Consider the following 17,261-nt stretch of genomic DNA (forward strand, 5'->3'; position numbering starts at 1 on the left):
ACACAGTAAGTTGAATCCCTCAGAGTACTTTCACCTTGGTGGCAGCGATATCCCGACGACAGACAAGTTTCATCCTTCGGACAATAGCTAGTGGGTGCGTCTGAGCGCAAGAATTGAATCGTGAAACAGAAAGAGGAAGAAATAAAAGCATGTTGGACGTTTGATGCTGGATCTTGGCTCTTTTTTAGAGGGCTAGTTAATATATCTGTGCCCTCATGAAGCACAAAAATAGCCATTAAGTGAGATAGCGCGATCGAGTTTCAGGTTTCAGCTATGGGATTTGTATAAACACGAGTTAAGCTTGGACTTTGTCACAGGTGATTGGTGGATTGTGGCGATGCTTCATGTTCGCTCCTTGATTGATGCTCGTGAAAGAGTTTTTCTGAAGGTTGTTTGTAGAGGCCGGGACGAACAGTAGTTGAACTATCGAGTAGTGTTGTCCTGTTTGCCAAGCCCTGTCATCTCTATGTAGGATAGTTCAGGTGACTGTGGTAGTTCATTAGATGTAAGTTTCCGCAAGTAGTCGCCGTTAGGTGACGACAATGCGCTGAACACTTGACGATGTCTGTGTCAAGGTCAGCTGTCATCGAGATCAGCGGGCGAAAAGTGTAGAGTGTGATCACTCATCTTGTATTGCGAGGCCGTAAATACGGGCACGTCTAATGAGAGGGTTTCATGCGCCTGCTGTTAGACAAGTCAGCCAATATATGGTTATGCCGGTGCATTGGTAGAATAACAAAGCGAAAAAGGAAGAGGCACTGTGATATGATATACTGCGAGAGGCGATGGAGACCGAGAGGGTTGGGGTTGGTATTGACACTCGTCGATGGTCTGCCCAACATTGGCCCTAGACCCTTAACGGACGTGCAAAATATTGCAATGAAGTCTTGAGGAAGTTTTACAGCAGTAAAAATATAGAAAAGGGTGTTGTTTTATCCTCATTGATTAACCCAAAGTCAGTGTTTGTACTACTGTTGGCAGTGTTTGCAAGCATCTGCTTTGCCAATAGCAAGCACTGTCAGCCAGCTGTTAATACTCAAGCATCCTTTTATGAACAAAAATCAAGTTAGAAATATATAGAATAAAGTATCCCTAGTTTGAATATGCACTTATAATCAATAGGTAGGTTGAAAACTCGTATGTAGCATCCAGCCCACTGATGTGACCACAGAAAAAGGGGGTAAACAAGATGAGACTCACATATTATCACCAACACCTTCAGTGAAATTCTAGCAATGTAATTGAATCGTCATTGAAATAACATAACTGGTTCTTTCGCTCCTTGTGTACCTTGCTAGGTAGGTGGTCAGGCATTCACTTGGGCCAAGCCGCAGTTGCGAAGCAGGTGAATAGATAAGATGGGTTGATTGCAAAAATCGTCTGCCTCCAACAATAGGAAATTTGTAGATAAACAATTAACCACATGGGAATTTGCTACACTGTTGCCTAAGCTTGAATTAAATTGCTCACCACCCCCTCTCCCCCAGCAACGCGTAAACACTTCACTGCCGCGCCGCCAGAATATCGTGTCTTCACTCCATACACTTGAGCCTTACCCTTTCTCTACACGTACGTCCTGCCTCAACTCAAGCTGTATAGATTGGGTCGTCTATAGTATCTACGTCAGTCACTTGGCTCAGGCTTTATTTGCCCGCCAGTGAATCACAAATGGCGCCCAAGACTGAAGGCCCCCCGACCTTGGTCATAGCCATCGATTTTGGTACTACGTAAGTCCTTCCTTTATCAAGACTTGTCTCTTTGTTCTCTGGCTCATATCGAATTCGCTTAGATACTCGGGTATCGCTTGGAAGTTTGGCGACAGAGAGCTGGAGTCGATCCAGACTGTCACAGACTGGACCACCGTCAGAAACTACCGTATCGACGCCCCCAAAGCGCCCTCGGCCATTTTCTATGGCGATAACGTCAACAGAGATCTCACATGGGGATACATGACACCCTTCGGAGACGGCATCCTGCGCTGGTTCAAACTCCTGCTAGTCAACGACAGAGATCTCCCCGAAAATGTGCGAGATTGCGAACATCTAAAAAGCGCTCGAGACCTGATGCACAAGCTCAACAAGACGCCCGTGCAAGTCTTTAGTGACTATCTTCGAAATCTCTGGGAGTACAGTCGTGAGCGAATCGAGGCCGCGGAGGAGAAGGGATGGACGAACATCTACCGAATCCATTTTGTTGTCACTTTGCCTGCAATTTGGCCTCATTATGTTCGGTCGCGAATGCTCGAGGCCATGAAGATCGCTGGTCTGTTTGAAGTGACGCTGGAGGGAAAAACGACATATGGCTTTATTTCTGAGCCCGAGGCAGCTGCCTTGACATGCCTCCGAGAAAACATGGGCCGATGCACTCTCGAGGTAAGATAATGGTCTCCTTCCTGTCTCTATTTCAGCTGACTCATCTTGCGTAGGTCGGCGATCAGTTTGTTGTCTGCGATGCAGGCGGCGGCACTGTTGTAAGTTTTGCTGCTTAATTTATCTCCATTCCTTCCCTACGCTCCTTTCCTTCCTGGCTCATGCTCAACTCACCGAATTCCAGGACATTATCACCTACAAGATTGAGAAGCTTACCCCCTTCGTAGTCAGCGAAAGTGTCAAAGGCGATGGTAATAATATCCAAGGGTCACGTCAAATATTGTGCTAACAACTCAAGGCGGCCTTTGCGGTGGCATCTTTCTCGACCAAAAGTTTCTCGGGCTGCTCAGACGAAAATTCCCCAAAGACATCACAAGAATGCTTGCAAGAGAGGCTGCCCAGAGGATTGTGAAGGATGATTGGGAGTCTGGTATCAAGACTGCGATTTGCAAAGAAAGCGACAAATACGAGATAAATCTCGTCTACAAGGGACCAGTTGACCCCCAATTCTTCCCCTCTTCGTTTGCGCTTCAGGCGTGAGTCTCACAAATCCCCTTTCTATGATAATCGCCAGCGTCAGACTAATGGATTTCTAGAGACGAGATCCGCGAACAGGTGTACAAACCCGTGATCGAAGAGATCAAAGAACTGATCATAACTCAAATCAGACAGGTCGAAGAAGGATACCAGAAGCCACCCAAGGTAAGTTTGTCCATCAACGCAAAGTGGCTCGTTTACTAACAAGTTAGTTTGTGTTCCTAGTCGGAGGCTTTGGGAGGTCCAAGTACCTGTATCAATGCCTCGATGAGACCTTTGGAAAGAAAACACACATCATTCAAAAGAGAGGGGCTGACCCGTTAGTATACCCTTGAACATTACTGTCAACTCACACACTGACTCTTCCTCAGGTGGTCTGCTGTACTTCGTGGTGCAGTTCTCCATGGACTATCACGCACCGGACTCGCTGATTCAATCACTGCTGTTGTCGACTCTCGAATCTCGAGACACAACTACGGCACTGTCTTCAACGACTGTCCATTTGACTTTAAGAAGCATGACATACGAGATCGCGAATATTGTCCTTACGACAAGAACTGGATTGCAGTCGATCAAACTGAGTGGTACATTGGAATTGTGAGCCCCCCTATCTCGACCCTTTTCTGCGAGTAGCTAACCGGTTTCCAGGGCGATGCAGTATCTACGTACAAACCAGCTTCTTTCTCTTGCTACCAGGCCCTCACAAACCCCGACCAGGGCCTCCAGATAGAGATTGTAATCTCCGACTCTGCCGAGCCTCCAGCCCGAAGGGACGAGTCGGTCAAGAGGCTTTGCCTCATCAAGGTCCCCTTGCCTTCCAAGGTATGGGGGAAACTGCGAAAAGAGATCAACGAAGATGGCAAGGCCTTTCGTCGCATCAACTATGACCTTCGCATGATCAGTGACGGATCCTCCCTTGAATTCGCCATCTGGTTCAAGGAACAATGTCTCGCATCACAATACGTCGAGTTTGAATCCACACAGATGCAAAAGGAAGAAGCGACTGATGGCGGCGGCGAGGCTGATGCTGAGATGATGGAGCCCGAGGAATCGGTTAGCGTCATCGAAGTAGAGGATGATACCGACGATGAGTACATGGATTGTCCAGACCGTGAAGATGAAAGTACCGTGGGAGATCGTTCCACCGTCCGCGGAAGGCATGACAGCCTGGATGATGATTTTCTTAGTGAATGATTGCCCTTTCGATGATTGATGGAATTGCGCCCATCGGATCACGCAGGACGGGGATTTTTGGAAGCTCTCAGGGCCCCGTGGACAGGCTTGGGTTGAATTAGGGAAGTCAATATTGCTCATAAGAGGAGAGTGCCGAAGCTGAAACTATGTCATTCAGTACTAATCTGCTTAGCTAATGTTCTCATATAATATGATAACTACAGAGTAATTATTTAAAGCGTCCATCTTCTATCCTTGCGAATGGCTCGACATGATTCTCCAAGATGCTACACAGGTATCAGGCTGATCCAGGTCGCTAGGAAAAGTTGACTCGGTTACCATGATGTCCATCCCAATTGCCGAGCAGTGAAAGTTGCTGACACAGTTGAATGGTACCAGTCAGGAGACCTTTTGTTCATAAACCACAGCCATACCTCTTGGTCCTTGTACTGTCGATACCCATTTTATGCTTAGCTGACATCCGTGTTATTAAGAAGGGGTCCTGCGGAATTATTCGTTCACCGGGCTCGCAATCCTCATCTGCCAGTGCTGGATCGAACTGAACGACATCAAATTCCATTCCGTCGCCATCGTGGTCCCATGTCGGATCCATGTACACACAGAAAAAGTGGCGGCAGGATGTATTCCCTAAGTACCTCCGTGATGCAGGCAGGCCAGGAAGTTTGCCCCGGGGCTCTCGCACAGCTGCATATTCGGGATCCTTTTCAGCCCTCTCGGCCTCTCGGACCTGCGCCAAGTCGTCACCACATGCCCCGAGTTCCTCGCGATAGTGCTGAGCACAGTCGGCATTACTACCTCTAGGGATGCAAAAAAGCTCACATCGGATAGGGTCGCCGTACCCATTTTATATCTCATGCTGAAAACGACTCAGATCAAGCTTATTGAGGCTGAAGTCAGGATGGACAAAGTAGAAGCACCAACTTGTAAGCGGCGGTATGGTTTATCACGCTGGACGCACCATGTCATCTTCGCTGGGCGGCTTGCGTAGTCTGTAAAGTCGAAGACATGTTGCTTAGCGGCATTTACCTTTAATCTGGGCATTATATGCAGACAGGTAAGTGTACTTGACGGAACTTGTTTCAGTCAATTTGATGGACTTTAGTTGGAGAGCATTGTGCGATAGTTGAGTGGATATCACGATACTTGGCAATAGGTGTTCGGTCATGTACCTAAAGAAAAGGAACTTAATATGGTGATTTAAATTTTAATTAATATAACGGCATCTTTCCCCTGTAAACCACAGGTCAGGAAAAAGAATTGTATCTCGACTATCTACCTAGAAAATAACAAACGAAAAGGGGAAGTAAAGATAAAGTTGGCAGACTGTGTGTGAATTAGAAAGTCTAACCAAAAAAAAAGATTGTAACATAGCAGCTACTGGTTTCGATCCAGTGACCTCCGGGTTATGAGCCCGGCTGAGGAGAGTTAGTACGAGTTTGAATTCGTGTGAATGAGTAAACATACCGCGCTTCCACTGCGCCAAGCTGCTTTTCTTGGTAAAGGTAAAGGTTACAATTTCAACTTATATACCCTACCCCACCCCCGCTTCTTGTCATCAAATACAACTTACACCCCTCCAAACCCTCGAATGCCTGATAACCAAATCTGTCACTACTCTTTGAATGACTATGTCATGTTCTGCTATCACGTATCATGGCTTATGTATTTTATTCGTATGTTTTCGAATATTAACTACTAATTGGGACACCTGCATGCACTCGTGCCTCAGCTGATTGATGACAGAACATTGTATCACATTAGGCACCAGCATCACCTGTCACGATGGCTCATCTCATTTTCACCATGCTTCTTCTTCTCTTCTTACCATCTGATCAAACACTCGAGCAATGGAGAGCCTAGTAGAAGCATGTATCAAGTCGACAAACGTCACACCTCGATGGCTACCAAGCGGAAATACATTCTGGTACAAGCAAAGCCATGAGCCAGACAAACATCAGTTCTTTTTTGTCGACATTGTTCAGAAAAGCCGAGAGCTTGCGTTCGACCACAAACTGCTCGCCGAGGTCCTACGACAAAAGACAAACGAGGATGTCAACGACTTGGCCCTGCCTTTTACTTGGATTGAGCCTGTACCCGAGGAATCATGCATTCGATTCCGTTTCGATAACCGCAAATGGCAATTCGGCCCAGACGACAAACTTGAAGAGTGGAATGGAGACTTTGAAACAGAGCCAGAGGGTTTACTCAAGAAAGAAGTCGCCTCCTCGCATAGTCACATCGCTGTCACGGTTGATTTCGTAAACCGTACTGGAAAGACACTCAAGGTGTACTGGATCGACTGGGATGGAAAGCCTGTATACTACAGGACAATCAAGAACGGTCAAACGAAGCGTCAAATTACCTATACAGGTCACGTGTGGCGACTCGTAGACGTCTCAGATGAGAAGTTCAGGGCAGTCTTTGAAGCACCTGACGTGGGGATCCATGCTGCTATCATTGAAGATCTCAGTGATTCCATTCCAGAAGCATCCCCGTCTAGTGACGATGGAAAGTCCGAGGCTGATGAGGACACTGCTGAACTCGAGAATGGTACCTGTCATATCAAAGAGTTCAATCTTTGGTACAAGGATGACGATGGCCAAGACGTTCAACTGTCCAAGGACGGCACTAAAGAGAACCGGTTTGACAAGGGCCGCATATATCTGTCACCAGATAAGAAATATGTAGTTGCGTGGCAGTATACTCCAGCACAAGACCACAAAATCAGCCTAGTGGAATCGTCTCCAAAGGACCAGATCGAGCCGAAACTCCATACAAAAAAGTACCTCAAACCAGGCGACCGTGTGAGGATAGACAGACCTCGCCTTTTTTATCTCAAGAGCCGAAACGAAGTTCCAACCGACAATACGCTCTTCAAGAACCCCTACAGCCTGAATCACCTCAAGTGGAAGGAGGACAGTGCAGAGTATCTCTTCTACTTCAATGGACGTGGCCATCAGAATGTCAGAGTGATCGGTATCGGTGTCGATGGCAATGTCAGAGTAATTGTTGAGGAAACAAGCAACACTTTCGTCGACTATACAAAGACATACTACAAATTCCTCAAGGAGTCAGACGAACTTCTGTGGACGAGTGAGCGAGATGGGTACAACCACCTCTATCTCGTTGACATAGCCACCGGCACTATCAAAACACAAATAACAAAGGGATCTTGGATGGTCAATGTCATAGAGTTTGTGGATAAAGATGCGCGTCGAATATGGTTCCAAGCTTATGGACTCAGGGATAGTGAGGATCCGTACCATGGGCATTTAGCACGAATCAACTTTGACGGATCGGATTTCAAGATTCTCACAGAGGGAGATGGAACTCATTCCTGGACGTTATCTCCTGACAAGCGATACTTGACAGACACGTGGTCAAGGGTTGACTCTCCACCTACAACTGTCCTTCGTGACGGCGAATTGGGAGAGCTGATAATGGAGCTTGAGAAGGGTGATCTAAAAGACTTGGAAAACAAAGGATGTTCTTTGCCAGAAAGATTTGTTGTTCCTGGCCGGGATGGTGAGACTCTCATCTACGGAATCATCGTCCGCCCGGCCGATTTCGACAGCACTAAGAAGTACCCTGTTCTGGACGATATATACGCCGGACCGCATGACTTTCATGTCCCCAAAGCCTTTACGCCTCTATCGCGTGAACGACTATGGGCTGATAAAGGCTACATCGTGGTAGTGATCGACGGAATGGGCACGGACTGGCGCAGCAAAAGCTTCCACAATGTCTGCTACAAGAATCTCCACGACTCAGGTCTTCCAGACCATGTTGCCTGGCTAAAGAGCGCAGCATCAACTCGACCATGGATGGATTTATCTCGTGTAGGAATCATGGGAGGCTCAGCAGGGGGCCAGAATGCCGTAGCAGCAATGCTTCATCACAGCGACTTCTTCAAAGCAGGCATAGCAGACTCGGGCTGCCACGATAACCGTATGGACAAGATATGGTGGAATGAGCTATGGATGGGATATCCAGTCGATGAAGCATATGAAAGGTCGTCCAACATCACACATGCTTCCAAACTTAAAGGTCCGCTTATGCTGATCGTGGGAGACCTTGATAAAAACGTTGACCCGTCTTCAACGTTTCAGATGGCCAACGCTTTGAACAAGGCAGGTAAGAACTATGAGTTTCTGTTTATTCCTGGGGGTGAGCATTGTAGTGGCGGTGGAAAGTATGGACTTGCCCGTCAAGCTGAGTTTTTCAAGCGAAATTTACAGCAAGAATCGACATTCCGAGTAGATATGTATGATGACTCTACTTAAGACTGACAACTTGGAGAATTGGATCTGTTGGTTGAGTTGATGAGTTGGACAAACCGAGCGTGAATTGCTGCCCTTGAATCCTTGTTTGATAGCTCTAGATAGTCTTTAGTGCAACATAAAGGGTCTTGTCAAACAGCTAAGCTACCTACCCACTACAAACAGTATATCATTCATCAACCAAACACAATTGGTTAATTGTCGAGTATTGGATTGGATTGCCTTTATTAGACAAACCAAACCCTCGATTGGAGGCGCTTTGCTTTTGTCCCAATCGGTAGAGCAATAGCAGAGCAATCAGAGCTGAATTGAATTGGAGTATTGGACAGCTGGCCTTCTGCAATAGGTCCCCTCCTCCACTAAAAAAAGTCCCCAGAGGTAGGGATAGACAGCCCAAAAGTCCAGATCTAACTTAACTTAAGCTACCGGCTCCAGCTTTAGCCAGGAACCATTCATTACACCCCCTGGCTTTTCCCTTTCTCTTTCTACTTCTTCTTTTTTCCTCTCTCTCTCTCTCTTTCTTTACACACTTCATCTTCCTTTCCTCTTCTTCAACCTACTCCTTACTCGGAGTACAAGTCGAAGATGAAGATCTCGTACTTGTCCGTTGGGCTTCTCGCCCTCTTTAGCCCCTTGGCTGCTGCTTGGAGCAAAGAAGGTATGTTTTAGACAACATGTCTCTCGCTCTCTCTCTGTCTAAACATGTCTTAACCTTTTGTCCTGCTCTTTAGATCGCGAAATCTTCCGCATCAGAGATGAAATCTCAAAGTACGAGACCGATCCGGCCGCCAACTTTTACGATATTCTCGGTGTGCCCAACTCTGCTTCGCTCGACGACATTACAAAGGCCTACCGCAAGCAGACCCGAAACTTGCATCCCGACAAGGTCAGGCAGTCAATGCGATCCAAGGCTGAAAAGGACAAGAAGTCGGGCGCAAATGTCAAGCCTCCCACCAATGCTGAGATCAGGACCGCTGTCAAGAAGGCCGGCGAGGCCCAGGCCCGTCTCTCTCTTATTGCCAACATCCTCCGTGGCCCCGAGCGCGACCGTTACGACCATTTCCTTTCCAATGGCTTCCCTCTCTGGAAGGGCACCGATTACTACTACAACCGATACCGACCCGGCCTGGGCACTGTCATCGTTGGTCTCTTCCTTGTTGTTGGTGGTGGTATTCACTACCTCACCCTCTACATGAGCTGGAAACGTCAGACTGAGTTTGTCGACCGCTACATCAAGTTTGCCAGGGAAACTGCTTGGGGCGGTGGCTTCAACATACCTGGAGTCGAGGCTGCTGCACCCGCTCCTACTCCTCCCGCTGCGCCCGAGAGTGAAGAGGAAGAGGCCCCCCCTCTGCCCCAGAACCGACGAGAGCGCCGCATGTATGAGAAGGCTCAGAAGCGTGACGGTGGTAAGCCTGTCAAGAAGACCCGCCGAGCTCAGGTTGCTTCTGGATCTGGAACTGCTACTCCTACCCCCACTGCTGGTCCTACTGGTGCTCGCAAGCGCGTTGTTGCTGAGAACGGCAAGATCCTCGTTGTTGACTCCCTTGGCGATGTATATCTCGAGGGAGAGGATGAGGAGGGAGAGGTCCACGAGTACCTCCTTGACGTAAGTAATTCCCCAACTCAAGACACCACAAAACTAACATGCGACAGCCTAACGAGCTTGCCAAGCCTACCATCAAGGACACTGCTGTCTTCCGTGCCCCAATCTTCCTTTTCAACATCACCGCTGGTCGATTCCTCTCCAAGAAGTCCTCCGACCTCGAGCTCGAGGTTTCTGGCGATGAGGAGGACTCTGACGTTCCCCAGCCTACTCCCAGCACCGACTCTGCCGGCGAGGACTTTGAGCTCCTCGACAAGAGCACTGATTCGCTCAGCAAGGCCAAGGCATCTGGTGCTTCTCAGGGCAAAGCCAACAAGCGCAAGGGCAAGAAGAGGTAAAGTCCCTGCTTGATTTATGAAACAAAAAGGAGTGAGATCTAGCTTGATGTGGAGTTGGTGGGAATTGAGGATGATGTATTTTGTTAAAAATGAGATGGTCAGGGTAAATCCTATATGCCAGCCATGCTATACTACATGCCATCATGAAAAGGACCAGATTTTTGGGAATTGAACTATCTATCCCAAGGAGGTACAATAAGAATCAATTGTCGTGATGCTGAGAGTATGAAATATGATCTCTGTTCAATTGAGCCCCGAGATCGGTGCTAGAAGACTGCAATAGTACACCTGCATCATCATCGATCATCTCAAAGCCGGGTATTGCCTCGGACTTTTATACCCGGCCAACCGCACTGCACTTCTGCCAACACAGCATTAGCTGGAGTATAAGGAATGAAATTAGTAGACCAGCTTATGCTACTTGGATCACACTTCTTAGACTTTTTATTTTTGTATTCTAAGACTTAGGAAGCCAACTTTTCAGCTGCCCAGTAGCTTGCGTGATACTACTTGACTATTCCGAAACTCCATTAAGGAGATCGTCGGTTATTAAATCCCACTTTGACTGATCTAGACTAATTGCTCCATTATCATGGCAACCTCTATATAACTACCCCCAGTCCCACTCACATTCTGTCTTGTCATTCAAACATGCTTATTGTTCTCTAATTGTCGTTCTGTTGTCACATCTTGTTATTGGCAACTGTTAATCTGCGATGACGTCCTCGAATAGGCCCGAGGGGTCAAATGTTGCTGATGATAGCATCAAAGAAACAATCCCCGTTGAGGATTCTACTGAAGAGACCAAAGTCCAGAGTTCGGCTACGCCAACTGAAGAGACGGGCTCTAACAATGTGGTTTTGCAGTCTTCAAAGTACGAGTCCAGTTGGGTTCGCAGGATATTGACGCCGAGGAATTGTCGATGGAGTGATGAGTCGCCACCAGCTTTGTCTATCGGCCATTGTCTTCTCTATGCTATGGTGAGTTGATCATCCTACGGCACAAGTTGATTGCTGACAATAGTAGGCATCTGGTATTACAGTAGCAAACCTCTACTACAACCAACCAATTCTCAACAAGATTGCCGCAACGTTCAATGTCTCATACGAAGAATCCTCCCAGGTTGCGACATTGCTACAGTCAGGTTACGCAGCCGGACTAATATTTGTTCTTCCTCTCGGAGATATTCTCGAGAGACGGCCTTTTATCATCAGTCTAGTCTTTGCCACTGCAACAATGGTGAGTTCATCGTTTATCTAATCGTATCCTTGCTGACAGCATCCTGCAGTGGATAGGACTCTGTGTCACAAATGACTTCACTGTCTTCCGCGCCTTATCTTTCCTCTGTGGTGCTACCACTGTGACTCCGCAGCTGATGGTCCCTCTTGTAGGAGACTTTGCGCCTGTGCATCGAAAGGCGTCTCTTCTAGCCATTGTCACGTCAGGACTTATGCTTGGTCTTCTCATGGCCAGACTATTGTCCGGAGTTGTGACCAACTTCACCAGTTGGCGCAACATCTATTGGGTGGCTTGTGGACTGCAGTATCTCATGGGAGTTGTGCTCTTCTGCTTTATGCCTGACTATCCATCCACGAATCCGGATGGCCTCAATTATTTCCGTGCGCTGGCTTCGATTCCTTACATGATGGTTACAGAACCCGTGCTTATACAGGCCTGCCTTATCGCCTTCACATTGTCAGCTGTGTTTACATCATTTTGGACAACCCTGACATTCCTACTCGCTTCTCCGCCGTTCGACTATACATCCCTGCAGATCGGCCTCTTTTCCCTGACAGCACTTGCGACTATAATGTCTATTCCGCTGATTGGAAGGTTGATTGATCGCTACGTTGCTCTACTACCAACTATTGGTGGGCAGATCCTGGCGTTGATAGGAGCGATCGTAGGAACCTTCATTGGAAACTTTACTGTCGCAGGTCCCGTTCTCCAAGCTATAGGTATAGATGTCGGTATGCAGACTGCACAGGTATCCAATCGTTCAGCTATTTTCGGTATCAACCCCAAGGCACGTAATAGAGTCAACACGGCATATATGGCACTGGCTTTTGCTGGCCAATTGACTGGTACAGCGGTGGGAAACAGGCTGTATGCCAGTGGAGGCTGGAAGAAAAGTGGCAGTTTAAGCAGTGAGTGTATTTCACAGTCGTTCTATTTATTGCTTCTCATACATGAATACTGACTTTGATGTTTAGTTGCATTTGTAGTATTGTCCCTGCTATTCTCTCTTGCAAGAGGTCCCAGGGAAGATGGTTGGATTGGGTGGAAAGGAGGCTGGCATCCTCGACGAGAAAAGACTGTGTCACCACCAACTGAGGATGAAGAAAGAGGTAGCGAGTTACAAGATAAAGAGCAAAAGTGAAGAAATTATAGTCTTTATCAAATTATACAGCACCGAATCACCAAAGGGAACTCGGCCAATGTACGAATGAGCCTTACGCACATATAATGAGCAAATGATAAGCAACCAAAAGTTTACTTCAAACAGATAGCCGTTCTCTTCTACATCATCAAGCTCTTCATTCCCACACAAATCACAATACAAAGAAAACATACTGATTCTGCCGCATATACCAAGGAATCATCTTTCATTTCTTACCTGCCTTACCTATCCAGGGGCTCCAGGCCCATTTCATCTCAAAGTCCAGCCTTTACCTTACCATGATCTCCACACCCTAACCACTCGAAACATTTTGCTTCTGCGGCATCGTCTGGTTCTGGTTCAGTTTGTTCGTTCCCTCATGTTTCTCCAGGCACAAAGTACAGAGCAGGTCCGGAGGGCCATAGACCTCTGCCTTTTTGACATCGAAGCACCCACCTTTGTCCACGATATTACCACAGACCCGGATGTGACCAAAAGCCTCTAGCACAACATAGCATTGCCAGCAAGCAGCAACACGAGTGATTTGGATACACATGATGAGCTACTTTGGGTCTGGTACAGTTTGCTGAAGTGGTAGTATGGTTGCTGAAAAAAATGATGAGTCTTACAAGTGAATCTGACTGTGACGGGGATGAGATGTTGTGGAGTTGGGTTGAGTTGAGTTGAGTTGAGTGAGATGAGATTCATTCCGCTGGCAATGAGCTGGAGTTTATACATTTTTTAGCCTCTGAACACGGACCACTATATACAATAGTTTTGTTGTTGTTTGAACATTGTTCTCGGTTCAGCAACATTGTCCTGGTGTTGTTCATAGTTTGATCTCAGCACAAAGGACCACTACTCAATACACAAACATGATGATCTGCGAGTTTCTTAAAGAACAAGTCTTCGATATAGGAACATATCTCACCTCACGAGCTACGATTAAACATGCACGAGAGCATACCCTTAGGTAACAAAGTACATAGTAAATCTTCGTTTAAAGTCTCTTAACTTCTTTTTAACTACAAAGTCGACAAATACACGTCTCCCCTTGAGCCTTCCTTTTCAAGACTCGGCGGAGACCAACCTCTCGCTAGTTATGTCACCTTCTCTTCCCAAAGGATATATATCGCAACTCTTGCTACAAAGGAGACGCTGCCCTGTGTAGAATCATGCATGCCAAGTTTCCCAACAAGCTAACAAAAACTCCTTCCCAGTCCTCGTACTCATCCTCGTGTCCGTGTCCGTGAACGCTTAGCTTAGTATGTACGCTTGAAAGGTGGCACGGGCTTGCACTCGGCCTCGTCCAAGGTGGTGCCTATGACCTTTCGGTAGGACAGGTCGACCTTGCCGTGAGGCTGCTTCTGGAAAGAGAGAGTGTGCTTCATCCAGTTCTCGTCATCTCGGTCGGGGAAGTCCTCGCGGGCGTGAGCACCACGAGACTCCTTTCGGTTGGCGGCAGACTCGGCGGTTTGGATACTATCATTATGTCAGTGTTGCTTCATTTATCATGAAAAAAAGAATAAAACTTACGCGCAAGTCAACAGGTTTCGGAGCTCAAGGGTCTCAACAAGATCAGAGTTCCAGATCATGCTGCGGTCCTTCATGCCAACCTGGCTGTACATGCCGTCGATCTCCTTCATCTTGCGGACACCCTCGTCCAGACTCTCCTGGGTTCGGAACACGCTGACCTCGGTCTGCATGGCCTTCTGCATGGCAAGTCGGATCTCGGCAGTGCTCTTGGGGCCGTCGGCAGTTCGGACCTTGTCGAGGGTCTCGATGTGGTCAGAGGCAGCGTCAGCAGCGGTAGGCTTCAGAGCATCACCGGGGTTAAACTTGTCACGAATGGTGTGCGAAACGGCACGACCAAAGACAACAAGATCCAGAAGAGAGTTGGCACCCAGACGGTTAGCACCGTGGACAGACACACAAGCGGCCTCACCACAAGCGTACAGACCAGGAACAACCTTGTCCTCACCCTTCTCATCGACGGTAAGAACCTCACCAGTGTATCGTGTAGGAATACCACCCATGTTGTAGTGGACGGTGGGAAGAACAGGAATGGGCTGCTTGCGGACATCGACACCAGCGAAAATACCAGCAGTCTCAGAGATACCGGGCAGACGCTCAGCAAGAATCTCAGCGGGGAGATGGCTGAGCTGGAGGTAGATGTGATCCTTCTCAGCACCAACACCACGACCCTCACGGATTTCCATGGTCATGGATCGGGAAACGACATCACGAGAAGCAAGATCCTTGGCGGTAGGGGCATATCGCTCCATGAATCGCTCACCCTCGGAGTTGAGGAGGTAACCACCCTCACCACGAGAACCCTCAGTGATCAGGCAACCGGCTCCGTAGATACCAGTAGGGTGGAACTGGACGAACTCGAGATCCTGGTTGGGGAGACCAGCACGGGCAACCATGGCCATACCATCACCGGTACAGGTGTGGGCGGATGTGCAGGAGAAGTAAGCTCGGCCGTAACCACCAGTGGCGAGAACGGTGTGGTTGGCGAGGAATCGGTGCAGAGTGCCGTCCTCCTGGTTGTAGGCGAGGACACCGCGGCACTCGCCATCCTGCATAATCAGGTCGAGGGCGAAGTACTCGATGAAGTAGTTGGTCTTGTGGCGAAGAGACTGGCCGTAGAGAGTGTGAAGAAGGGCGTGGCCGGTTCGGTCAGCGGCAGCACAGCATCGGTAGGCCTGGCCACCCTTTCCAAACTCCTTGGACTGACCACCGAAAGCTCGTTGGTAACTGTACAAGGTCAGTAGCCGCATTGAGGCGGATTCCAAAGCCCAGACTCACATCTTGCCATCCTCAGTTCGCGAGAAGGGGCAGCCGTAGTTCTCAAGCTCGATAATGGAAGCGGGAGCCTCTCGGGTCATGTAGTGAATAGCGTCCTGGTCACCCAGCCAGTCGGAACCCTTGACGGTATCGTACATGTGCCATCGCCAGTCGTCCTCGTGCATGTTACCTAGAGCAGCGTTGATACCACCCTGAGCGGCGACAGTGTGAGATCGGGTAGGGAAGAGCTTGGAGATACAGGCAGTGTTGAAGCCAGCCTCAGCGAGACCGAAGGCAGCTCGCAGACCGGCACCACCAGCACCAACAACGAGAGCATCATACTCGTGGTCCTAGAAAAGCGTCAATTGACTATATCCTTGATTCGCATATGATCGAATAGACGTACGATGACGGCGTATTTGTTGCTCACGAAAGGAGAGGCCTCCTTGGCTCGTAGAGGACCGTTTCCAGTAATAACTCGGGCTGCAGACGATCCATTAGCATCTGAAGTCGCGCGGGCTGATCGGGGAGAAGAGCGTACAAACAGGTCGGGTTGTAGAGAAAGCTCGGGTAGGGAACCTGGCAGCCCTTGTGAACTGTACAAAGTTAGCAGAGCGCATTGAGGAGGCGCTGAAGCTTCTCGCGATGGCAAGACAAAGTCAATGCACCCGAAGGTTTCCATGAAGCCATCGCAAGAGGCCAGGCTGGGGACAACTTACGGCAGGCCCGAGGGCCAACTTCCTCATTGCCATAGAAGAAGCCATCATCAACTATATTCACAATGACCAAGACCAAACTGCATCCGCGGGGAGAATCGAAGGGTGGGATTTAACGATATCCTCGGGTGGCGGAGGAGTAGGACTTTTGTTGGATATGGTTTGGTTTGGCTGGTTTTGGAGAAATAGAAGGGATCACTGTATCGAGGGCTCAGCCAATCGAGTTATTCCTCTTGATGTTTTTTTGGGTCTCTTGCTCTTCGCGAGGCTCTACCGGGACGGATTCTCTCGGCTCCTCGGTTGACCTAACCAATCAGCGATGGCTTATTAGCAGCACACTTGTTTGCTGTTCACTGCCTCCGGGGACATCGGACGCTCTCTACGCTGTAAGCCACTGGAGATATAGTGAGTCGGAAGTCAATGCCCATGAATGCGTTCAACTACCAAGATTACTTGGGATCGAAATGCGTGGCCAAACGCTCAATTGGATGTTAATTTTCTGCTACCCTCATGACTCTACAGTTGCAGTACACTTAATAATCCCACTCTCGATCTTTGTTCCGTTGCAATGTTCAATGGATCGGGAGAAGTCGCCTACAAGAAATCCAAATTCATATCCATGACGCCAATACCTGTCAGTCGAACTCATCACGTGCCAAAGCGGATGTATGTTTTGCCTTCGGCTCCTCATCTTGTGCCCCAATTCCGATATGAATTGGATAGGACGGCATGTGCTGACGGGTCAGGGGAGGCAAATGAACTAATGATCTGGACTGACCTGGGTTGGATTGTTGGATCATGGCCGGCCCGGAAGAGACCAAGCAAGTAGGCTTCGGGTCCGGTCTTCAATGTCCGGTTTTCGTATCTCCCAATTCTCACAGCAACCAATACAATCTCTTAAATACTGTTCAAAACTCCGTGTATAGTATATCAAGCAACGTCTGGTATCAACTTCTATTCCGAATCAACCATTCCTATGTTCCATTTCTAGTCCATTCGGTTTATACCTTGACAACACCCGCATTAATTCAATCCTGCTCTTTCATCATAA

At 48.2% G+C, this 17,261-nt stretch overlaps 5 protein-coding genes across 5 annotated transcripts, besides 3 other annotated features; 4 read left to right on the forward strand and 1 right to left on the reverse strand.

Moving 5' to 3' along the window:
- Positions 1–1,668: 1,668 nt before the first annotated feature.
- FPSE_04168 (uncharacterized protein) lies at positions 1,669–4,100 on the forward strand (the record flags this gene model as incomplete). The annotated part of the gene is made up of 9 exons (XM_009257286.1): positions 1,669–1,727; positions 1,790–2,372; positions 2,426–2,470; positions 2,554–2,620; positions 2,668–2,905; positions 2,966–3,071; positions 3,119–3,225; positions 3,278–3,503; positions 3,555–4,100. The coding sequence occupies 9 exons, from the start codon at positions 1,669–1,671 to the stop codon at positions 4,098–4,100; spliced, it is 1,977 nt and encodes a 658-aa protein (XP_009255561.1).
- Positions 4,101–5,295: 1,195 nt separating this feature from the next.
- Positions 5,296–5,317: a repeat region.
- A 630-nt stretch (positions 5,318–5,947) lies between these two features.
- Positions 5,948–8,383, forward strand: FPSE_04169 (uncharacterized protein; the record flags this gene model as incomplete). The annotated part of the gene is made up of 1 exon (XM_009257287.1): positions 5,948–8,383. One exon carries the CDS (start codon positions 5,948–5,950, stop codon positions 8,381–8,383), a length of 2,436 nt encoding a protein of 811 aa, XP_009255562.1.
- Positions 8,384–8,850: 467 nt separating this feature from the next.
- Positions 8,851–8,945: a repeat region.
- Positions 8,946–8,965: 20 nt separating this feature from the next.
- FPSE_04170 (uncharacterized protein) lies at positions 8,966–10,324 on the forward strand (the record flags this gene model as incomplete). The annotated part of the gene is made up of 3 exons (XM_009257288.1): positions 8,966–9,038; positions 9,112–9,989; positions 10,037–10,324. The coding sequence occupies 3 exons, from the start codon at positions 8,966–8,968 to the stop codon at positions 10,322–10,324; spliced, it is 1,239 nt and encodes a 412-aa protein (XP_009255563.1).
- Positions 10,325–11,040: 716 nt separating this feature from the next.
- Positions 11,041–12,704, forward strand: FPSE_04171 (uncharacterized protein; the record flags this gene model as incomplete). Its single annotated transcript, XM_009257289.1, has 4 exons — positions 11,041–11,304; positions 11,351–11,563; positions 11,613–12,471; positions 12,538–12,704. 4 exons carry the CDS (start codon positions 11,041–11,043, stop codon positions 12,702–12,704), a joined length of 1,503 nt encoding a protein of 500 aa, XP_009255564.1.
- A 665-nt stretch (positions 12,705–13,369) lies between these two features.
- Positions 13,370–13,398: a microsatellite.
- A 568-nt stretch (positions 13,399–13,966) lies between these two features.
- Positions 13,967–16,258, reverse strand: FPSE_04172 (uncharacterized protein; the record flags this gene model as incomplete). Its single annotated transcript, XM_009257290.1, has 6 exons — positions 13,967–14,186; positions 14,241–15,464; positions 15,516–15,844; positions 15,901–15,977; positions 16,036–16,090; positions 16,214–16,258. 6 exons carry the CDS (start codon positions 16,256–16,258, stop codon positions 13,967–13,969), a joined length of 1,950 nt encoding a protein of 649 aa, XP_009255565.1.
- Positions 16,259–17,261: the final 1,003 nt, after the last annotated feature.

This window comes from Fusarium pseudograminearum, chromosome 4, assembly GCF_000303195.2.
Source record: "Fusarium pseudograminearum CS3096 chromosome 4, whole genome shotgun sequence".
In the NCBI taxonomy this organism is placed as follows: Eukaryota; Fungi; Ascomycota; class Sordariomycetes; order Hypocreales; family Nectriaceae; genus Fusarium; species Fusarium pseudograminearum.